Source organism: Hemicordylus capensis, chromosome 5, assembly GCF_027244095.1.
Source record: "Hemicordylus capensis ecotype Gifberg chromosome 5, rHemCap1.1.pri, whole genome shotgun sequence".
Classification (NCBI taxonomy): domain Eukaryota; kingdom Metazoa; phylum Chordata; class Lepidosauria; order Squamata; family Cordylidae; genus Hemicordylus; species Hemicordylus capensis.
In genome coordinates, this window is record NC_069661.1 from 30433343 (window position 1) to 30458102 (window position 24760).

Sequence of the window (24760 nt, forward strand, 5' to 3'; positions counted from 1 at the left end):
TAGCGGAATTCAAGGTGGTGTACAGGGAGTTCCCAGGTGGTCACCCTTCCAGACACAGATCAGACTCAAAGCTGCTTAGCTTCAGCAAGGTGGCAGCATCATATGCTCCCAAACCAGATCCTGAGGCCTCAAGTGCACCTTAAGACCTACAGCAACCCTTTCATATTTCAAAGGTAGATCCCATCTCTGCTTTTTGCAGCTTAGAGGCTTAATCTCTGTACAAATGTGTTTCCCGTTGAGTAGCTGCATCTGACTAGGGCTTAATCATGACATGCAAGACACTCTTTTGTGGAATGGAGTCGCTAATTAGCATCGGGAATCATCTCTTTCCCTGCTGTGTGACACTCGTCTAAGCAGAGCTAGACAGCCAGTTTGACTACTACGGTCTGTTATGCATGCATGCAAAAACCTGGCTGGAACACAGCTGTTGCACAGGAGAGGTCAAAGTCCTGGAAAAGATGAAAGGTGACCTGGCAGGCATGGGATCCCAGCCACGAAAAGCTAGCCTTTTGCTATCGCTTTGATCAAGGAGTGAGAAAGGGATACAGTGGAGATACACAAGCAGAGCTCCTTTGGTTTGCAACAGCCTTTTGCAAGGGGATCTTGGAACCTCGCAGCACTCCAGCAGCTTTGACTTACAGCAGGGTCTTTAGTGCAGCAGGAGAAGGGCACACCACAGCGCTCTCGACTGGCGTTGGAGTCCGTGCAGTTGAAGTAGATGTTGAGGTTCCAGTCATCAGCACTAAAGGCCCCGCAGCACTGCCACTGGAAGCAAAAACAACAAAAATCACCACCATGGGATGCAGTGAGAAGCATAAATATCAACCGAGCTTCCTGCTGTTTTGTTGGCGGTTTTTAACTGACATTTGAAAAGGACCATTATAGTTCTTGGACCATGGGCCAAAAATTCAGGTAGAGTTGTAAGATGCCCTTTCAGACAACAGCATTTTAAAAGATTGCCAGGGCTGGGAATAGACACAAATGGGACTGGACTCATGTTCTCACAGATATATGGTTGGGTCCTCAAACAACCCCAAAACCAATGCACAGAAAACGCTGAACTGCATGTGCAACAATGCTTCATACAGAATAAGAGATTTCCCCCACACCAGAGCAATCTGTCTTCTGGAGTTTGTGCTCACATGGAGGAAATCCACCAATTGACATGGCAAGATACCACATGCAGATCAACTAGCTATGCTTAGAAAGTCACCAAAAGGAGAGCAAGTTGTTTAACAAGCTTAGATCTGCCTGTTCTGGAAGGGGTTACACTCCCCTGGAAAGAGCACGTATGTAGTCTTGGAGTACTTCTGGTTTCTCTCCATGGTTTCTCAGGTCAAGGCAGTGGCTAGGAGGATTTTCTATCAACTTCGGTTGATATGCCAGCAACATCCATTTCTGGAGATAAACAACCAGGGGTGGAGCTACCATTGGGCGACAGGTTTCAAAGAACTCGGGTTGTGGCCCAACACACACCCTGCATCTGACGTCAGATGTGGGGGGCGTGGTTTAGCACCCGAACGGGGCCACGTGGCCCCATTCGGGAGTAAATTCAGCTAGTGCTGCATTTGCAGCACAGCCAGAGAGCAAACACCGCGCTGGCTGATTTAACTCCTGAACGGGGCTACCTTGGCACTCCATCTGCTGTTGAACTACAACTCCCATCATTCCCAGTCACAATTTATTGTGGCTGGAGCTGGTGGGAGTTGAAGTTCAACAGCTGCTCAAGTGCCAAAGTTGTCTACCCCTGGTAGATATGTTGCCAATCTGGGATGTGGCCTTTTCAGTGGTGGCACTCCTCCAAAGGCAGATTCAGCAATGCTAATGGAAGGGGTTAAACTTTGGGGTGTGTGGAGTGGAGCAAGGAGAAGAAGAGAGAACTCATAGGATGGTGCGAAAGTTGTCTTATTCAATCCTATTCTGGTCTCTGCTAGGTCAGAGCTTAGACGAAAAACTGACTGAAACCCTCACGTAAGCTGCAACCAGTTTCCCAAAGGAAGAGCAGGATGGAAGAATAACCAAGAGCAGCACATTGTGGAACAGCATCACCAAACACATACAAAAATTACAGAACTCACAAACCTGGCATAGGCAGTTCGGGGGAAAGAGTTCAGAATGTGGCAGCCAGATTGGTCTCTGGGGTAACCTGGAGTGACCATATTATGCCTGTTTTGAAACAATTGCACTGGCTGCCGATATGTTTCCAGGCAAAATACAAAGTGCTGGTTATTACCTTTAAAGCCCTGAACGGCTTAGGCCCGAGTTACCTTAGAGAGATCCAGAGGACATGTAGATGCAGAATTACATCTGTGCAACTCCAGGAGCAAGTGCTGAATGACATCCCCTTCATGGGGAGGGACCGTAGCTCAGTTGTAGAGCATCTGCTTTGCATGCAGAAGGTCCCAGGTTCAGTCCCTGGCATCTCCAGGTAGGGCTGGCAAAGACCCGTCTCTGTCTGAAACCCTGAAGAGCCACTGCCAATCAGAAGAGACTATAAGGAGTCAGATGGATCAATGGTTTGACTCAGGATAGGGCAGCTTTATGTTACATGGACACTTTGTGAATGGAACTCTCTATGTTTCTTCCTTCTCAAAAAGCAGCTGCAGAGTCTAACCCTTTCCCCTAACCTATCTCAGGCCCAAAGTTGATCCCTTCTATAAGTTTCTACTTATGTTTCTCTTCCACGAGCAGTGCAAGAGGGTTAGCGGAGAGGAAGCCTTAAAAAGCTTACCTCCCCACAGACAATCATGGGCTCCCACCTCTTAGGTGGGCAGAGCCCAAATGATCACCGGCTGCTGCTGGTAGCTTGGAGGGTCGGGGTGCCGGGATCTGTCGCCCCGCATCACCCCCCTCCCCGAGTGCCCATAATGCACCACGCGGGTGCATAGTGCACCACATAGTGACTTCTGGGGATCCCTCCTCCCCTCCCCAGAGGTGGCTGGGATCCTTACAGTCTGTCAGCCATGGCTGGCAGATGATCAGAAAAACGGGGTTAGGAGAGAGCTTGCAGGGTGCCTGCGGAGGCAGGTTTGCCACCATGATCGGCCCTGATCCCAGTGGTACACACGTGCAGGCAAAACCGGGCTGGGCTTCCTTAGCCCGGTTTTGGTTGCGCGTGAGAATAGCTTTCACAGCTGTTATGTTTCCCAACCCCTCTCCAAAGCTAATTCAAGGCACTGGCCCTATCCACCCCCAGCACAGCATCCCTCCAGTGACTGTTGATGGTGTCTATCTTATGTTTCTTTTTAGACTGTGAGCCCTTTGGGGACAGGGAGCCATCTTATCTTATTTATTTGTTATTTCTCTGTGTAAACCGCCCTGAGCCATTTTTGGAAGGGCGGTATAGAAATCGAATCATCATCATCATCATCATCATCATCATCATCATCATCATCATCCAGGCTGATAACATCGTACACACTGAAGTTAAAAGAAAAATTGGAAGTGAATACATCAGGAGAGTTAGAAAAATCCTCAAGTCCAAACTCAATGGCGGGAACACCATACACGGCATAAACACCTGGGCTATACCTGTTATCAGATACACTGCAGGAATAATAGACTGGACCCAGGCAGAGCTAGAGACGCTAGATCGTAAGACCAGGAAAATCATGACCATCAATCATGCTCTGCACCCCCGCAGTGATGTAGAGAGGCTCTACCTCCCTCGCAGCTCAGGTGGAAGAGGAATGCTGCAAGTCCATCAAACAGTAGAGGAGGAGAAAAGAGGCCTTGAAGAATATATCAAGGACAGTGAAGAAGATGCACTTCAAATGGTCAATAACGCAAAACTATTCAACACCAATGAAACAAAGCAGGCCTACAAGAAAGAACAAGTCAAGAACCGAGCAGAAAGATGGAGAAATAAGCCCCTGCATGGTCAATATTTGCACAATATAAGTGGAAAATCAGACATCACCAAGACCTGGCAATGGCTTAAGAATGGCAACTTGAAGAAAGAAACTGAGGGTTTAATACTGGCTGCACAAGAACAGGCACGAAGAACAAAAGTCGAAAAATCCACCACAAACAGCAAGTGCCGCCTTTGTAAAGAAGCAGATGAAACAGTGGACCACCTGATCAGCTGTTGTAAGAAGATCACACAGATTGACTACAAACAAAGGCATGACAAGGTAGCAGGGATGGTACACTGGAACATCTGCAAAAAATACAAGCTACCTGTAGCCAAAAATTGGTGGGACCATAAAATTGAAAAAGTTGAAGAAAATGAAGATGTAAAAATATTATGGGACTTCCGACTACAAACAGACAAACATCTGCCACACAATACACCAGATATAACTGTAGTCGAGAAGAAAGAAAAACAAGTCAAAATAATCGACATAGCAATACCAGGGGATAGCAGAATAGAAGAAAAAGAAATAGAAAAAAATCACCAAATACAAAGATCTACAAATTGAAATTGAAAGGCTGTGGCAGAAAAAGACCAAAATAATCCCAGTGGTAATTGGCACCCTAGGTGCAATTCCAAAACAACTTGAAGAGCACCTCAACGCCACAGGGGCCACAGAAATCACCACCAGCCAATTACAAAAAGCAGCTTTACTGGGAATAGCCTATATTTTGCGACGATATCTATAATAACCAACAGTATTGATGATAAAATTCAGCCATCCCAGGTCCTAGGGAAGGACTCGATGTCTGGATAAAACAAACCAGTCAATAACACCTGTCTGACTGTGTAAACAAGAAATAATAATAAAAAATAAAGGCCTAGGCTTCCCCTCCCCCTAGGGGGACTACTTTTAAGTCATGAAAATAAATGGGAGGTCCAGTCACGTATCTCCCACACAGGATGTAGCTTGTACCCACTAGGGAGGCTGAATTTTTCTTCACCTTCCTTAACTGGGATGTTTGCACTGCAAGTTAGAGTTTCATTTTGGCTTGCTTTTTTTTTTTTGGCCGCTCCAGCAAAATCCTTGCTGGCTGACATCCAAAGGAACGAAGCACTTGTGCAACAGAGTTGTGCACCTGCATGAAAATCACATAGCCGTGCAACATCACAAAGCTGTGCTGGGAGTTGGAGTTCGACAACAGCTGGATAGCCAACACTAGCCTGGAGCGCATGTCCCCGATGTAGTGGAACTAGCTAGCCCAATGTTCTTGCACAATACAGCTGTGCAAGCACTTCATTAGTCTGCATGTCAATCACTATTCTCAAAACGCTTTCTGGACAAAACCTTCTGTGGCCACAAATGTATCAGATCTTTGTCCCATCATGAAAAAGGGGACATTAATCTGCTTGAAATAAATATGACCAGGAATAATGCGGCAAGCAAAACAGTTCCTCAATTACTAAAGCTGTGTTTGTTAACATCCCTAACAGGGAGGAAGTTTTCTGCTTCTGAGTAAATATGCTTGAGATCATGTTTGTGAGTAACTTCCCAGAAACAACAGGCAAAGAATAAAAGACAGGAGGTGGAGGGAGGTGGATACATTTTAAGGTGGATACTTTCCTTTCAAGCAAGCATGAGCTCTACTTACATATTCTTGTGTAAAGTCTATGAGGTTTTGCAAATCAATGTCATCTCTGTAGGCTCGGATGTTGTTGTTGATAAAGAAGTACAGCTGGTCTTTGATCCAGTCTTTGAAAACAAATGCCAAAACACCAGCCGTGAGCTCCAGGAAGAAGATGATCCCCAGGAATACTGAGAACTGTGAAGAAGAGGCATAATTTAGTACACTTGCTTTTGAAATTTTGATTCTCTTGCTTCCATGTCTTAGAGCTGAAGCCTAAGACCCCAATGTACTGCCAAATGAGTACTTACAACGAAGAACAAGGGTAGCTATGTACTGCATTGTACTCAGTGCGAGAGCTGGGGGTGGTGGTATTATTACCTGGAAAGAATCTTCATACCCAGGTAGGAGGAAGGGTGTGTACGCAAGCACGCATGTGCGCTCTCCATAATTCATAGAAACTCCAGAGATGGGGCACTGGCAGAAGACTCAGATTTCCTAGAGGCCAAACTATATGCAATATTGGATGCCTTGTCTGGTTTCTGTTTGCTTGGTTTCCTGTTATACACCAGCCACCAAGGCCCCTAGCTGGATCAAGACCATGGTAGTGGTGGAAGGAGGCTATAATGCTTTTTTCCTCTCCCACTGCAATCTCAGCCCCCCACCCTACCCCCAAAAGCCATTATCCCTCCCTACAAGGAGGCAATGTTTTATTGGCAACAACAGAAGCATGCCCCCTGGGGGAAATCATGGCCATGGGAGGCCCAGGGAGGATAAGGATCCAGATTACTCCCATACCCAGCAGCTGATATCTAACAAAAAGGAAGGAAGCATGCAAGGACCAAACTACACATTTAATGTCAAGTGTACTTTAGCCTCCTAAGATCCTCAAGATTTGTAAGAGAAGAAAGAAGAGAGCAAGCAACTTCCTAGCTCATGGTTATAACCAGGATTCTACATGTTTGCTCCCTCCCCCCTCACCATGACAAGCAAGCAAGCACTGCCCTCTGGTGAGTGGGGCAAACAAACCTCCGGCTATCTCCCCACCTTGGAGCTGCAGAGAGAGTGGGGATTGCCCTGTTAGTGTACTCACATTGTATATGTGTTGAACATATCATGTGAATAGGGCTATGGGTTAACCTCTGTTGTTGGTAACATACAGTACATAGGAAAGCAAAAAGCACTGATGTCATACAAAGATGAATCCTCAAAAGAAAATCCATCAAGCTAAAATGGAGGGGCGTAGCAAGGCTGCAGCGGGCCCAGAGACAAGATTTTAAAATGCACCCCACCCCCGAAGCTCAGCTCATGAAGTAAAGAAATCTTAAATGAGGCTGAATAGTGGTAACAAAAAGTATCTATCTATCTATCTATCTATCTATCTCCTATGTGCCACAATAGAACATCATCCTAAATTATTTTTTTAAAGGTTTTGTAAATTGTGGATGATGCAAGTCATTTAATGGTACTAGAGAAAGACATGCTGTTCTGGTAGCTCCAGGTCTTAACACTCAGATCAATTTCGGAGGATGAATACAACTGAAGGAAGCCTGAGCGGGCGCGCGGCTGGGGAAGTCAGTCATGTGACTTGCCTCTGGGGGAGGGGCCCAAGGCAGTGGGCCCCCAGACAACTGTCTTCCCTTTCCCTATTATAGTTACACCCCGGCTAAAATGTTCTTATAGAGGACTTTAACTTTAACAGAAAAATAGGATATTTTTTAAAGTTTAAGGCAGAGAAAAAAAGGCAGTCCCCTAATGTATTTGCATCAGGCCAAATGGACATCAGCATAGCTCAAACAGCCATTTTGTTCTGGAATTCCTTAAATCAGGAGATGGCTACAGCGATTGCTCAAAGTTACTTACGAACTTGAGAAGAAATGTGTTCTCGCGCAGAGCTCCAATGCAGCCTGCAAACCCCAAAATGAACATAACTCCTCCTACCACAAGGAAGAGCCAAACTGGATCAAAGCCTCCCAAGTCAGTAATGGAGGAGATGTTGGATAGCACTCCCTGCAGGTTGGGAAATGGAGGGAGGGGGAGAGAGAAAGAATACCCACAGATCAGACAGATGCATCCGCCTAACTATGTGCCAGCACTGTAGCTTTGCATTTCCTTTTAAACACAAAGAACAAAAACAGACAACCTGATCTTCTGCATGGATGTCCTGGCGAAAGTAAATAAGGCTTTATGCAAAAGTGATGTTTCCTGTCAGTTCTTTGTCTGCCCTGGAACAGCACCACACAAGAGTATACAGCCACATCCTTTTTAGGAAGTTGCATGGCGCATAACTCAAAAACAGATCTCAGTATATCTGTGCAAAGCTGGTGTGTCCAGCTTTTTTAGAAAAGTGTGAATGGGTGAGGAAGGAGAATGGATAGGATCAGTATTGGTAAGTTTTACATACTCAAAAATTAGACTGCTGCCTGATTAACTTACATCCCTTTATCAATAATCTAATCTATTAATTAGTTATATTTAAATAAATTTGTACATTACCCAAACCTCAAAAGAACTACATTTTTAAAGCTATTTAAGTGTAAGATTGCTCACAATTGAACAAGAGCTACTATACACTGTTAGGAGAAATAATTTAAGAACATAGGAACAGTCTTGCTGGATCAGGCCCAATCTAGTCCAGTATCCTGTTTCCAACAGTAGCCCACCAGTTGCCTCTGAGAAGCCCACAGGCAAAAAGTGAGGGCATGCCCTCTCTCCTGCTGTTGCTCCCCTGCAACTGGTATTCAGAGGCCTTCTGCCTCCGGAGGTAGCCTATAGCCATGACCAGTAGCCACTGACAGAATTTTTTTCTCGAAAAATTTGTCTAAGCGCCTTTTAAATTCATCCAAGTTGATGGCCATTATCTACAGCACGGCAGAGAATTCCAAAGACTGATTATGCACAGTGTATATGCATTTCTCTCATATTATACCCACACACCAGAATCACAAGAGCATCCAGAAAAATGAAGTGCTTTTAGATTGTAGCCCCAGCAATTAACATTGGCCCTCATAGATCAATCAAGAAAGCAGGTTTTTCTCTCACACTCATCAGGTAATTCCCCTACTCAGGATAGAAGGTCGCCATCCATCACTTATACACACTATTACAGTTTGCCTGTAATACTGAGCACATCCAGACAGATGGTGTAGGGGATACAATCCTAAAAGTCCTCTTTGCACTAAACACCTCCAGGCATTGGAGTGGGGAGCAGGGCTGTGCGCCTGCTGGTCCCATCCCCTGGTGTCAGTGTACCCCAATGGGCCTGTCCCCCACCCCTAACACCCTCAGATCTACCAAGAGTGTAAAAAAGGCTCTGTGCACATACAGCATCTCCACAGGATTGGGAATCCTGATCGTGCAATGCTTCCAAATGCATAGAGGAGCCCTGCAAGCATAAAGCACCTTTTGCATTCCTGGTAAATGCAGGGGCATCTAGGAGGCAGGCACTGTCCCCTCTAAGGCATGTGCATGTGTGTGCGCTCACACATTTTCTGATGTCCGCTCAGTTAATTTTAGAACCCCGTCAGGTTGATTTGGGAAGGCCCCATTCTGAATGCATATGTGCACACACAGCCTTGATACTGCCAGTCAGAACAAAACTCATTCCACACACAGATGGGGGTGGGGGAATAGAGAGAACACTGGAGTCCGGCCTCGTGGAGCACGCTGACACCAGCAGACATGACCCCACTTCCCCACCATACAATCTCTGAACATGTGGAGTCGCTTGTGTGAAGACAGCTTATTAACCCTACCAGTGAAGATTATGCTTACAGTGGTCCCTCGACTTATGAACTACTCGACATAAGTATTTTTCGAGTTACAAACGGCAGTTTTAGATCCGGTTTTAGATGCGGTTTTTTCGACTTACAAATTTTTAGATGGGGTTTCCTCGACTTACAAATTTTTAGATGGGGTTTCCTTGACTTGCCTGCCTGTTTACTGCCTGTTTATTCTTGAAAAGAAATGTTCCTGTGCAGTTTGCAAGCCTTACTGGGGGTCTGGGTCTTTTTTCTAGGCTCCGGAACGCACTAATCCGTTCCCAATGCATTCCTATGGGAAACCGCTTTTCGACTTACGAACTTTTCGACTTACAAATGTGCATTCGGAACGGATTAATTTCGTAAGTAGAGGGACCACTGTACTTCATATGGCTAGCGTACTTTTTTCTTTCTTTTTTTGAGGGCCTATTTCGAAACCAGGCCAGTGTGTATTTCTGGCATGTTGCCACGACTACAAAAAGAACTCCATGCTGAATGCCTGAAAGCAAGGAGGTGCTGGGACCCAAGTTGCCCTACTACTAAGACTGTTCCCTGCCCTGAGAGCCCAGCTTCTTAACCCTAACATTGTGGAAGGAACCTATAACGGAAGGAAAGGACTCCGCACAATGTTTGTTCCCATTTAATTCTGGAATTCACAGCTCCAAGAAGTAGCCTGGAAGCCCTCTTCTTCCATTTGATGGGTGAGAACAAGAGAGGTGCTGGGAATGGGGGGCTGTCAGTTTGTCATGGCTGTTTCTCCTATTTAGAGAGCAACAATAAAACTATATTTAAAGAATAATCCTGCTGTTGGGCCTGCCTGCCTGCCAAATATGTGAATTTTTATGGGATTTTCGGCTTGGGCCATCTTAGCTGCTATAGACACGCCTTCCAGCACTACCATTCTGTTTTGATAGAGCTGTACATAATCAAATATTACAGTTCTCTCTGTGCCAATATAACAAGAAATGCAATTTCTATCTGCTTTGCACTGCATACAGAACTACAAGGTTTTTTGTATAATTTGTTTGGCAAGTTGGAAGGGAAAAGCTCTAGAGAAGTACGTATTGGATGGTCTTCCTCCGCCCTCATTTCACGCTGGCTCAGGCCCAGGGTTCTGCTGTTTTCCCCTCAGGAAGGGAGAAGAAGATGCCTTCCCTGGCTGACCTCCAGCTCAGCTGCTGGAGGATTCCTCCCCCCTCATAAAATACCGCACTAGGACAGAACCCCAGGGGAGCCCTTTGATTTACACACACATCCCCCAAGTCAACTCAGTCAAAATTTGCAACAGGAGATGAAGGAAAGGGACCCTACAAAATGGAAGGAAAGCGAAATAAATTGATCGAAAGTCTTTTGCATCCATTTGGGCCTCTTTTTCAAGCAGCTTCAATGTGGACATATCTGAATCCTATGAAAGAGAGCCCACACCCACACTAAAGACAAACAAAAAATATACACTATAAGTTAAGAAAAGATAGTGGGAAAATAGCCAGATTTGGGGGTTTGAAGAAGGAACATTTTCCTCTTTTTCCATCAGTTACAATTTAATGGAATTCAATTGCATATACACCCAAAGCTAACACTTCAGCTCCAGGGAGGGTCAAGTAATTGATAAGTCTTTGCTAAGCAGGATCTGCCTTGGGTTACATTCAGATGGGAGACTACATGTGAACACTGTAAGATATTCCCCTTAGGGGATGAGGCCATAATTCAGCGGAAGAACATTGCATGCAGAAGGTTCCAGGTTCATTCCCTGGCATCTCCAGGTAGGGCTCGAAGAGACTCCTGCCTGAAACCTTGGAGAGCCACTGCCAGTCAGTGTAGAGAACACTGAGCTAAATGGACCAATAGTCTGATTCAGTACAGATGAACGCCGTTATCAGTGGGGGTTCTGTTCCGCAGGGGAACTCCCGATAACAGGACATTAAAGTCAATGGGATTGGGAGTAGGTTCCTGGAGGCTGGAAAATTACCCCCAAAATGTGGAGAAAACATGAAACATAGGGGGGGGGCGCTAAATAAAGTCCCTTATCATGCTCTGTGGGTGTCCAGCTGGCCAGAAATGCCACCTCGCCAAGTACCAAATTCCCCATTTTTCCGTGAAAAATTACAAATGAGCCACAGACTGGCTCCTCATGATAAAATGGTGGCCAGAAATTACCTCCAAGGTAATTTCCGGCCACCTAGGATCCACAGATATGTGGGTTTTAACCCTTTTGTATCCGAGAAAATGAGGTCAGGTGTCAATTAGATATGGAGAACCACAAATACTGGTACTGCTTATATAGCAAGGTCCACTTGTATAAAGGCAACTTCCTATGTGCTGAGTTCTCCTTAGCTGAAGGTTTTCAAACAGAGACTGGACAGGCATCTGTCATGGATGCTGTAACAGTTCCCTGCACTGAGGCAGAAGCTGGACTAAAAGACCTCTAAGGTTCCTTCCAATGATTCTATGATAAGCAGTCTACCTCTGCGTGACCAACTTTGGAAGCTTTCTGCTAAAGGTCGTGGATTTACAGAGTTTTCACACCTAGATGAGGATTATTTTAGTATGCCATTTTTAATTCACAATTCTGAGGCCTGCAATATTGGGACAGGAATAATAATAAAAAACTAGCCTATCCGCACAGAGCATCTGTGCGCTATTTGGGGCCGGCTGTTCCCCCCTCCCTCCTGCCCCACTTTCCCTCCCCTACCTCCCTCCTGCCCCGCTCTCTCTTTCCCACTCACCCCCTTTCCAGTCTCTCCACTGCTTCCCCACCACTTTTTTGTCTCGCCGGCCATCCCCCAGCCGAGGCCACCTCCTCAGGCTGTTTTGCAGCCCGCCACCACCATTCTCCGCCTTTTTTATTTTTTATTTTGCCCTGAACTCTCACCCAATGCCAGGAACTCTTGCGGGAGTTCCGCTGCCAAATCCTGGGCATGCATGCCAGCTAAAATATTTAAATATATAGATGGTATCATTTTATAGCCTATGTAGGTATTCCAGTCACTTTTCACCACATTAATATTAGACTACTATCAGTTTTAAGATTAAAAGGTATTAAGAGCTAGTGGGAAGCACCATCAAGGGCCCAAATCTAGAACCACTAAAAAGACCAATATGGTTCTCAGTTGTGCCTCCTTTTCTACATTTTTACGAAAGTTAGGGTTAAGATATTTGTATTCATCTTGGTACATAATTTAGGAAAATGAAAAGGTGAGGAGGGAGACCGTGCGATAAAACGGGGGGGGGACATTGCACAATAGGACTCACAAGGTCAGTTTGGATGATACTTTGCTGGCCCCACATGGTTAGAAAATGGTCCTATTAAGAAAATGTCCCTCATGACGTCTTCTGCAGATGTCCCCTAGCATATCCCTTTACTACATGGGGAGCACATCCAAAGGAGGGAGCGCAGAGCGGCCACTCAGATGAACAGTCACACACACACACACACTTTAAAGCTGTCATTAAAGTTTAAAGGAATTGCATGGTTTGGTGGGCATGATGGATATTTACTGGGAGTAGTGAGATGATGCACACACAAAGTGATTGTGTGCGCGCACACACGTACACACACACATGCACACACACAGAGAGATACACACTCTCTGTCACACACACACACACACACACACACACACACACACACACCACTTACATTTATATCTTGTCCTTTCTCAAAGAGGTTCACAATGGTATACACAGTTCTGCACCCTTCATTTTATCCTCACAACAATCCTGTGAGGTAGGTTAGGCTGAGAGATGGTACCAAAGATCACCTAGTGGCTGAGTGGGGATTTAAACCTGGGTCTCCATGCTTCTAATCTGACATTCTATATGCTTCTAATCTGACTATACTACACTGGTTCTTAAGTTTATGTCAAGGGGCAGATCGGTAGTAGTGTGCACGGAACCACGTAGGCGCGGTCCGGCACTGGGGTGTGTGTGTCTAGCTTTAAGGGCGGGGGGGTAGTACTTACCCCTTCCGCCGCTCTTCCCCCTCCGGTGCTGCAGGTAAAAGCGAAGTTTTGGGGGCGGCAGCATTCCTCCCTGCCACCCCTGCCCCTGTCGTTGCCTGGAAGTTGTTTAAAATACCAGCACGCATGCGCCCGTCGCGATGGAGGGGGAAGAGCGGCGGGAGGGGTAAGTACTACCCCCCACCCTTAAAGCTAGACACACACACCCCAGTGCCAGACCGCCGGACCGGCCAGGTTCCGAACCGGTTCGGAGGCCTCTGACATGGCCTCCAGACCGGTTTGTGCACACCACTACAGAGCTGGTAATTACATTTATCAAATTTCTGAAGTAAGCTTAGAGAGAGAGAGACAGAGACTATTTGCATGGAGGAAAATCGTCTAAGGAAACCCTAGCCCGGTTTTCCTCTATCATGAGAAGCACCGGGCTCATGGGCGAGCCCGGTGGTTCAACGACGGCTAGCCCATCAGAGTTGCCCTTCCCTTAGAGGTCAGCGGACCAAGTCCTCCGCTAACCCTGATTTTTGTCATTGCAAGTCGCTGTGGTGCGGCTCTGCACCACGGCAACTCACAAGGAGACCCCCAACTGGGAGGCTCCAACAAGCTTCCTGGCCTTGGGGGTCTCTCCCCAGAATGGCCCGTGCACTCACGTGGGGCATTACAGGACTTCCGGGGGCCAGGCAGCCCCCGATCCCCGCCACCCCAACCGGCTCTGTGACGGAGCTGGTTACCGTGTGGGTGGCTGATCCAGCTGCCCAGGGTGGGCTAGCCGCTCGTGAATGGGGAGAGTGGGCATGACACACTCTCCCCGCTAAACCCTTCCTGGCTCTACACCCTGATCGTGTGTAAGGCCTCAGAGACTCTCCAAAGTAACAGCTAAGTAGGAAATAGAATTTAGGACTCCCTGGTCCAACACACTGTCCACGACTCCACACAGTCTTGAAATAGGACTAGCTAGGGGAGCCCCTTTCCGTCAGGAAGGAAATACATTTGTGCAGCTGAATTCAGAAATCCCTTTCATGAGAAGTTTCACTGAACACCAACTACCACAGAAACATCAATCATAGTGAAAAGGAGCACAGTATGAAAGGAAAAGGTATGGAATACATGCAGTTACTTCATTCCTTTCCTTGTGCCCCCTTCTGTGAGAACAATTCTTCCCTCCACCACACACACCAAATTTTACTGCAGTTGAGAGAAATTTCAGGAGCAGCTTGAAACAAAAAGCAAAAATCCTTTTTAAAATTGTGGTTTTCTTCTCGCTGAATAGAAGGTGGATTTTCCCACGTATCTCTATGACCAGTGAACCCTGACTAATAAATATATGCAGAGCCTGAAAAGAAAATCCAAGTACTATGACACGCTGGTTTTTAATGGGCAGGTTGAGAGCCACAATGCAATCTTTCACAGCACTCAACCGACACGGCTTGTACGGGGGCCATGTGACAGGTCACCAGCAGTTTAAGGCCCTCGTTCTTTCAGTGCCCTTCCACTCTGCACCTAGGAGCTATGACTCGGGATCTTTGCCGATGTGAGAATACAATATATCTACCATTTCAAAACAATGTGGTGTAGTGATGAATAGTGTGTTGAACTTGGACCTGGGAGACTATTATTTATTATTAAGATAGCGCCATCACGGCTAGCTTTACAAAGAATGAAAGAGCAGGTCCCTGCCCCAAGGAGCTTACAACTCTAGATAACTACAAGAGGGAGACCACAGAGGAAGGCAACAGAAATAGGGGTGGGTTAAAATAGGCAGTCATTTCAGTTACACATATGTAGGCTTAGCTGCTGTAGGGCAGGGCTGCACAACGCTGGCCCTCAAAGTGCTGTTGGATTACAACTCCCAAAATCCCTATTGGTGGCCAAAGGAGATGATGGGGATTATAGTCCAACAACAGCTTGAGGGCCATAATTGTGTAGCCCAGCTGCAGAATATCATTCGATCAAATCCTTACTCAGCTACAGAGTTTTTCAAGTAGCCTCAGACAAAAGATTGCATCTCAACCTAAACACATAGGACCGGGTCTCACGATCAGTGAGACCTGGTTTAGGGCGCTGAGCGGGCAGGGAGCCCTGGGTGGCCAGATCGGCCGCCCACACAATGACCAGCTCTGTGACAGAGCTGGCGGGGGGCACGGGGGCCACGCGGCCCCCGCAAGCCCCAGTATGCCCTGCGCGAGCGCGCAGGGCATACTGGGGAGACCCCTGGAGCCGGCTTTTCGCCTCCTGGCCCGGGGTCTACTTGTGAGTAGATGCAGAGCGGCACGAAGCCGCGCCGTGGCTACTCACGAGCCTAAAAAGCAGGTTTGCTGGAGCGCTCACTCCACAAACCTGCTTTTTTGCAGGGGTTCTCGAGCAGGTTACCTGCTCAAGAACCACCGGGCTCAGCTGCAAGCCCGGTGGTTCTTACGACCAACAAAAATTGGGCTAGGCTCTCCTAGCCCGATTTTTGTTGGTCATGAGAATCGCCCCATAGGGTTGTTGTGAGTATAAAAGTGGTGGATACACACATTAGTCAGGCTTTCAGCCAGAATGTGCATGACTGTACATGCACACACCTTACAGAGATTGTACAAGCATTGAATAGAACATGTGAACAGGGCTACTGTATAAATAGAAGGAAGGCTGGGATAAATATGCTCAGCAACAAGGCATGCAAACAGAGTCTCTGCAAGCAGATTCGCTTTCCATGCGTCCTTTTTTATTGAATACATTGCTATATATGGATGTGCGCGAACCGAGGTTTGTGCACTGGTTCAGTGCTACCAGGTGGGGCAGGGGAGGCGGTGAGCGGGACCTTTAAAAAGGAGTAGAGCAATCCTTACCAGCTCTCCGCCACCCCATGCAGCTTCCTGCTGTGACAATGCTCCCAAGAACCCATGTTTGCTGCCGCCGCGCATAAGTTCTTGGGGGCGAGCACCACTCCAACAGGAAGCTACATGGGGTGGTGGAGAGCAGGTTAGGAACTGCTCTACACCTTTTTAAAGGTCCCACTTACTATGCCCCCACCCTGCAAGCAGGGCTGAACCTGTGCACAAATCTTGGTTTGTGCACATCCCTATTGCTGTAAACCACCACTAAGTCAGCACCATTTGTAAGTGTGACTTGAAATCATAGGATGATGAGAGCTACTACAACTCAAGAGCATTAACAAGAACTTTAAGTCAACCCAATTATCTCTGAGATGCCCTTTGTCCTCCAAAGCCATCACATGGTCTGGCATCTTATCTATGTTTTTGTCTGGCAGATGATGCCATTTACACCAGATCCTGGGTAAAGCTGCTTATCATCAGGACTCCCTTCTAGGTTGGTGGTGGAGAAAGCAAGAGCTTCTTTCAAGAGTAATTTCCTTTTTCTATCTAAGTTTATTCCAAGCTTTGTTTCCAACTGCCAAGCGACGGGTGCAGCGATGGGTGCATAATGGATGAGGGCCAGTGGGGGGAAAGCAGAGGGGTGGGGTCCCTTAAAGCAAACCCACCCCCTGCACTTTGAACCAGTTTGGACGCAGGCGGACCAAACAAGTTCGGCACTCCAGAAAGGGAGCGCCAAACTGGTTTTGTGTACATCCCTACCATCCAGTGAGTTTCTAACATGAAGAAAGATGGAAGAGAACATGAAAAGAAAGGGGGGAAATAGAAAATTTTATTTAATAACCTGAGGAATTACACATCTCGTAAAAGAGATTTTTAAAGAAATTGTTTTGAAAGCATAAGTTAAGGGGGGAAATACAATGCAATTTATTTAACATCACTGTTCGGAATAGAACGAAGTCATTCACACAATCAAAGAGGCTATTCTCATGGTCTGCTAAAATTGGCCTAGGGGAGCCTAGCCCGATTTTAGTGGACCGTGAGAAGCACTGGGCTCGCCAGTGAGCCCGATTGCCGCAAAGCAGGTAACCCGCTTGCAAAGCCCTCCCCTAAGCCCAGGTTAGTGGAGCGGGCGCTCTGCTAACCTGGGCTCCATTATTGTGTGTTGCTGTGGCGTGGCTCCGTGCCGTGGCAACTCATGAGGAGATCCCCAACTGGGAGACTAAAAAGCAGCCTCCCAGCCCGGGGGTCTCTCCAGCATGCTCTGCGCACTCACACAGAGAATGCTGGAACTTCCAGGGGCTGCACGGCCCCCAATCCATGCAGCCCCTGCCGGCTCTGTGACAGAACCGGCAGTCGTGTGGGCAGCCGATCCGGTCGCCCAAGGCTGCAGCCTGCTCATGTGCGGGGAGAGCGGGTTAAGCCCACTCTCCTAACTAACCCTCTCGAGGTGGATCTCACTGATCGCGAGAGCTGCCTCAAAAACTGTTCTACCCAAGTTTGGGAGCTGTGTGTGCTCTCAATTTTGAGTTGTGTGGAAGTAAGGTAGGAGGAAAACCTGAATAACTTTTCCTCCTACCTTGCTTCCACACAATCACTTCTACCCAGGTTTTCCTCTAACCTTGCTTCAACACAACCAAAAATTGGGAGCGCACAACTCCCAAACCCAGGTAGAACACAGTGAGTCCGGGTCTCACGATCAGTGAGACCTGGTTTCTAAGGGTGAGTGGGGAGAGCGGGCTTACAAGCACAAGCGGATGGTCTGCTCTGGGCGGCCAAATCAGCCGCCCACACGACTGTTGGCTCCGTAACGGAGCTGGCAGGTGCTGGGGGGAGCGGTGGCCAATCGCCCCCCAGAAGCTCCAGCATGCCCTGCGCGAGCACGCAGAGCATGCTGGAGAGACCCCTGCAGCCAGGAGGCAGCTTTTCACCTCCCCTCCGGGGGTCTACTTATGAGTAGTCACAGCGTGGAGCCACGCCGCGGGCACTCACAATCAAAATACCGGGCTCTGCAAACCCGGTTTAAGGGGAGGGGTACTTAGGTGGGTTAACTGCCGGGAGGCAACCAGGCTCGCCTGCAAGCCCGGTGGCTCCCACGATCAGCCAAAATCGGGCTAGGCTCTCCTAGCCCAATTTTGGCTGATCGTGGGGAAAGCGATTAATAATCAATAATATGGAGAAGCAGAGTTTGTTTAGGCAAATTTTTAAGCAACCTGTAGGTACAGATTTCTTTAGCAAATACTAAACATTTGCTGGAAATATTCCATTACTGACCATTTTCATCCAATGGGCTACAAACAAATTGCTTCCTAAAGTTCTAAGAAAAGGCTAACATCAAAAAAGGCAACATCATCATGGGAGAAAGAGGCTTGCCTGCTTCACTACGCCTTCTGGGTTCACCGCCTCCATGTTTCTCACAGTTCCCTTTTCAGGTTCACAATTTAAGATGTTAATTTTTCCCGTTTCTCTCCAGGCCTAGCTGACTAGCTGTCAAGCCAGCTTTTCACTGCCTGACGAGCAAGTTCTATGGCTCCCAAACGGCTGCAAGACAAGTCACAAGACTACATATGTGACTTACCCACTCAAACACTTTTGCTTTGCTTGAATTTCTTCTTCAAGATAAGTCAACAAGCTAAACAGAGCAGGATGGCCTTTGACTGAACCAAGGACAGCAAAAAAAGGCCTAATAGGCTGTTTCTGCTCTTTGGCATCTGACTTTCCATGGCTTTTAGAGCATATAACTTAATGCTCAAAATTCTCATTTGGAACTTCCAGGAAGAAAGTAAATGCCCCACTCTCCATCTATTAAAATTAACTGTATTTACTTCAGAGACTGGTCCAGCCCATACAGTGAGCCATTTTAAACTGTATTTCTGCCAGAACATTTGCAATTTAGTTTGGGACATAGATCAAAAGGTATCTTTAAAGTGCAACCAAAAACAAAAGAAACCTACATGTACACTCCTAACAAAGGAAGGACAGAAGACTAAAATAGCAAGATGCTTTAGCCTTATTTCAGTGCTAAGTTTAGAGAGCTTTTTTGGAAAGCCACGTGAAAATAAAATTATTAACTGGGAAGACTCATATATGCATTTTTTCCACACCAAAAGTTTCATTGAAAATGCCACTCCATTCCTCATAAGATGCAGAATTATGGATTTAAGTATCCACAGATCAGACTTGAAGTAGGATCAAGCTTTTAATTATCTCATGGTTCACCAGCAAAATTAGAAAAATCTAGGATACCCAGCTGACCCAACAAGATAGATTCTAGTTCTTTTTCACAGCAGAGATGGAGTTTTTGTTATTCATCAACTATGGGATATCAGTTGTTAGCTAACTGTGCAGTGGGGAAATGACTTGACTAGCAAGCAAGAGGTTGCTGGTTCGAATCCCCACTGGTATATTTCCCAGACAATGCGAAACACCTATATTGGGCAGGACCAATATAGGAAGATACTGAAAGGCAATACAGGAAGATACTGAAAGGAAATCGGGAAGCTAGCCTGATTTTCTCCCATTGTGAGAACCACCAGGCTTGGCTGCGAGCCCGGTGGTTCTTCAGCGGGTAACCCGCTTAAGTAGCCCTGCCCTAAAACCAGGTTTGCAGAGTAAGCGTTCCGCAAACCTGGTTTTTTAAATCTTGTGTTGCCGTGGTGCGGCAACTCACGAGTAGACCGCCACGGCACCCCCCCCAACTGGGAGGCTTAAAAGCAGCAGGGCATGCTGGAGCTTCCATGGGCCGCACGGCCCCTGATCCTCCCAGCGCCCGCCGGCCCCGTAATTTCGGCCGCCCGGAGCAGACTGCCTGCTCGTGTAAGCCTGCTCTCTCCACTAACCCTCCTCAGGCAGCTCCCACTGATCATGGGAACCGCCTCACTGTGCGGGAGAAGGCAATGGTAAACCCCTCCTGTATTCTACCAAAGACAACCACAGGGCTCTGTGGTTGCCAGAAGTTGACACCAATTCAACGACGCACTTTATCTTTACCAAATGGAAAGTGGCTTAGGAGATCACCATGTCTGTCCATCCATCCATGCTTCCATAATAATTTTGGTGTTTACTGTCAGATACACACCAGCTTTACAGCAAATGAGAGGGTGTTCTAGGGGACCCTGACAGGGACACCTTTCCCCCATCCACCATCTTGGTTTAAGATGGAGGTCACTCAAAGTATAAGCAATACCTCTTTATAACTTGTGTGTTGATAATCCAAAACAAAATTCACAAATCTTAGAATTGGCTCCTACAGTATCCTGACAGGGGTCTTTTCATTATAATTCCATCTTGTAAACAGATGGCAGTCAAGCACATAAGCACTTTCAAAACTGCACTGAAAAAACAGTGGACAAACAAGTCCAATTTCCAAGAAAGGTAAATAAAAAAACAATCAAAGGGATTTCATTCTAAACCCTTAATGCACTTCCAATGTTGAGAGAAGTGGAAAGTAAGTCCCATTAGAACTATTTGTTATTCATACTGCATGCATTTCATGTGCTATAATGTACTTAAAAGCAGCAGAATACTTTTTTAAAAAAAGAGTTATTTCAGGCCAGCTTGAAATTACTATCAATTCTAGCATTCCTCAATTTTTCACTTCTACCAACTTTTTTTCACTCCTATCAAATTTTGTATCTTACATCTGAACACTAAGCAAATTCTACCCCAAGGGTTTACTGTAAGGATGCCACTGGATGGGCAGAGGACCTCTAGAAATTCAGAGTGACTGGTCAACCAAATCCATACAAGCAGTCTTTACTATCTGTTTGGAACCAAAAAATAAAGGCTGCTGATAAACCAACTACTCTGTCTAGACAGCTCATCACACTGAAATTGTTCCCAGACTGAACTAACTGGAAGTGGGAGGTTGCAGTACTGCATGTACTCCCATAAAAAGCATCAGCAGACAGAAAAATCAAAATGTTAGAGAAAAATCTAAGCTAGATTTTCTCTCTGCAACATCTAGAAGTCATACACACACACACGGCAGCCTAGCCCGCTTTCTGGTGACCGTGAGAACCACCGGGCTCGCAGGCGAGCCCGGTTGCTCTCAAGCGGTCACTCGTTTAAATAACCCTTCCCTAAGCCCAGGTTAGCGGAGCGAGCGCTCTGCTAACCCGGGCTCTACGATCGTGTGTTGCTGCAGCATGGCTTCACACCGCGGCAACTCATGAGGAAACCCCCGACTGGGAGGCTAAAAAGCAACCTCCTGGCTCGGGGGTCTCTCCAGCATGCCCTCGGGGGTCTCTCCAGCATGCCCTCTCCAGCATGCCCATCTCTCCAGCATGCACTTGTGTAAGACATGCTGGAACTTCCGGGGAGCACACGGCCCCCGATCCCCCCAGCCCCCGCCGGCTCCATAAGGGAGCCAGCAGTTGTGTGGGTGACCCGTTCGGCTAAGCCCACTCTTCCTGCAAACCCCATTTCTGGGGTTCCCACTGGTCATGGGAATTGCCTCACTGTGTTCAACCTGAGTTTGGGAGCTCTGTTTGCTCCCAATTTTTGGTTGTGTAGAAGCAAGGTAGGGAGGAAAACCTGAGTACCTTTTCCTCTAACCTTGCTTCCACACAACTGAAAACTGAGAGCACACACAGCTCCCAAACGCAGGTTGAACACAGTTTTTGATTGTGTGAATGACCTCCTAGTATGCCCGCCACCCCTATTTTGTGATGGAGCCGGTAGTTGTGTGGGCGGCCAATCTGGCCACCGAGGGCGAGCTCCCTGCTCGTCCGCAGGGAGAGTAGGCTAAGCCCGCTCTCCCCGCAGAGCCCTTTTAGGCTCTCCACACGGCTCGTGGAGAACACCATCTGACAAACCATGGTTTGCCAGCAGCTACCAAAACCAAGATCTGAAACCATGGTTTGAGCAAAGTCCAAGTTGGTGTTACATCTGAATTAATAAACTATGGTTTGGGATGTTGCTGCACCCTCACAGGCCACTGCTTGAGACAGCGAGCCGGGTCTCACAATCAGTGAGACCTGGTTTGCGAAGTTGAGCAGTGAGAGCGGGCTAAGCCCACTCTCCCTGCACATGAGCAATCGGGAACCTTGGGCGGCCGGATCAGCCACCCACACGATTGCCGGTTCCATGATGCAGCCGGCGGCCCCCAGAAACTCCAGTATGCCCTGTGCGAGCACGCAGGGCATACTAGAGAGACCCCCAGAGCCGGGAGGTGACTTTTCGCCTCCCCTCTGGGGGTCTCCTCATGAGTAGGCACCGCATGGAGCCACGCCGCAGCTACTCACGATCTTGAAAACCAGATTTGCGGAGCGCTCGCTCCACAAACCTGGTTTTAGGGGAGGGGTACTTGAGCGCGTTACCCACTCTAGAACCACTGAGCTCGCAGTCGAGCCCGGTGGTTCTCACGATTCCAGAAAATCGGGCTAGCGGAAGTTAGCCCGATTTTCTGCAATCGTGAGAACAGCCTCAGCATCTGGTGATTATCAGAGAAGACAGGGGAAAGAGGGCACCCATACAAAAAGATGCTGGACATGCATAATGCAAATCATGTCGTCTGAATGAGAGTTGGTGCAGAATGGCTTGGCATTAAGCCTGAACCAATCTAAAGTATATCCTTCACAAATCCTCCAAATGGTATTCCTTTACAAGACAAGACATTAGAGAGGTCAATTATTCCTTCTTGGCAAGGGAACATTTCATTCAACATTGTGGGATGGGGAGGGGGAGAGACATGCGAGAAAATTAGAGTGTTTAGATGCAACTGGCTCAGTAATTTGTTATATACCACTTACTTTTTCATTCCATGCCCATAGCCCAATTCCAAGAAATGCTATGCCCAGGAACTGAAAGAGAGAGAGGGGAAAAATAAGGTAAGAATAACCTTTTTTTAAAAACCCAAAACCAACCACCACTCTCAAAATGTTTACATCAGCATTTAGGAACATAGGAAGCTGCCCTTCCACCGATTCAGATCATTTGTCCCTCTAACTCAGTATTGTCTACACAGACTGGCAGCGGCTTCTCCAAGGTTCCTCTGGAATCTCTCAAGGAATCTCTGTCAGCCCTATCTTGGAGATGCCAGGGAGGGAACTTAGAACCTAGATGCTCTTCCCAGAGCGGCTCCATCCCCTAAGGGGAATATCTTACAGTGCTCAAACATGTCTCCTATTCAAATTCAAACCAGGATGGACCCTGCTTAGCAAAGGGAATAATTCATGCTTGCGACCACAAGACCAGCTCTCCTCCTATATGTCTCATCAGTTGTCTATATTTAAACCAATACCAAGGCGCTTTACAATGATCTTCACAACATTACCCCCCTGCATGGCTCCAAATTTGAAAACCCACTCTAACAAAGACAGGTGCAAGAAAAACCCAAAACATCCATTATATCTGAGCACTCTTCACATGACAGTTATGCATACAGTGGATGCATATGGGGGAGAGGAGGACTGTGGTAACCAGTCCTCCCCCAGCCCCATGCACATTCACTCACTTGTCTGTACAGTCCCAACACAACCGATATCTGAAAAAGTCCTTGGAGAACTGGGACATTTTATTTATTTTTTTGCATCAAAATATTTTGGAACCAACCAAATAAGCTAATAATAAGCTAAGGTACTAGGAGAAATGCATCAGGTTCCAAACGGCGAAACCTACAGTCAAGATCACACAGCTGCCATAGCCCATCCACACTAGAAAGCGATGCAACACACTCACACAATGAAGAGCAAAACACTTTTTGACAACTGAAAGCCAAATATCTGAAAACAAAGTTGTAGTTTACCTCACAACAATCCTTGAAGAGTAAAGCCCTATTTGCATGTGGAGAATTTTACACTATAGTATTTGGCTTTCATGCTCCTAAATTCACAAGTGGGGTCAGCTGAAAGAGTTTCATTAGTGGGCAAACACAGTCCTGTGGTACCTTAAAAGAGAAACATACGTACAGCAGTATAAGTGTTTGTGGGCTATATTCCACTTCAGACCGCAGTCCATAAAAGCTTACACGAATTTAAAGTATTTAAAGCTGCCCCAAGATACCGAAGCTATTCTCACGATCACTGAAAAGCAGGCTGAGGGGGCTTAGCTTGCTTCTCAGGGATCGTGGGAACCACCAGGAGCCCCCAAGGCAGCTAGCCCACCTAATTACCCTTCTCCTTAGATGAGGTGAACGGAGCGAGTGCTCCGTTAACCTCACCTTTTTGCTCGCGTGTTGCCACGGTGCGTGGCGAAACATGAGTAGACCCCAGACCGGTAGGCTGGAAGCAGCCTGCAGGGCTTGGGGGTCTCTCCAGGATGCCCTGCACACTCATGCGGGGCATCTGGGGGCCACACAGCCCCCAATCCCTGCAGCCCCCACTGGCTCCATGACTGAGCCGGCAGTCCTGTGGGCGACCGATCCGGCCGCCCAGGGCTGCCTCTTGATTGTCTGCAGGGAGAGCAGGCTAAGCCCGCTCTCCCCGCAGAACCCCCTCCGGTGCTTCACACCAATCGTGTGAAGTGCCTCACTGTTGTCTGTTGCAGCAAACAACAGCTACTCACTGGAGATTCTTGTACACACTTGCCTATTTGTTATGGGAACAATTTGTTTTGCTCCAAAATGTAGTGTGCTCCCCCCAAAAAAGATGTTTGACAGAAATCCAGCATGATCCCTAGTTATTTATTGCATTAGCACAACATATTCTCAACAAATAGTTTATCATGTCACTTATTTGAGAGGAAGTTAACCCAACAGTTAAGTCACTCAGGGTGCTGGTAGACTCAGTTTGTGCGTATGGTGGGGGGA

The 24760-nt window shown here is 47.1% G+C and overlaps 1 protein-coding gene across 4 annotated transcripts in view; it reads right to left on the bottom strand.

The window, feature by feature from the left end:
• Window positions 1-24760, bottom strand: part of TSPAN5 (tetraspanin 5) — a 124189-nt gene that overhangs the window by 11727 nt on the left and 87702 nt on the right. For 3 of the 4 annotated variants that reach the window (XM_053254084.1, XM_053254087.1, XM_053254086.1), the window contains exons 2-5: window positions 22764-22814; window positions 7342-7488; window positions 5506-5676; window positions 640-765 (exon numbers count right to left, since the gene is read on the bottom strand). In XM_053254084.1, coding sequence (XP_053110059.1) covers window positions 640-765; window positions 5506-5676; window positions 7342-7488; window positions 22764-22814 — 495 coding nt within the window. The remainder of the gene's footprint in view (window positions 1-639; window positions 766-5505; window positions 5677-7341; window positions 7489-22763; window positions 22815-24760) is intronic. The other variant, XM_053254085.1, reaches the window with a different exon arrangement.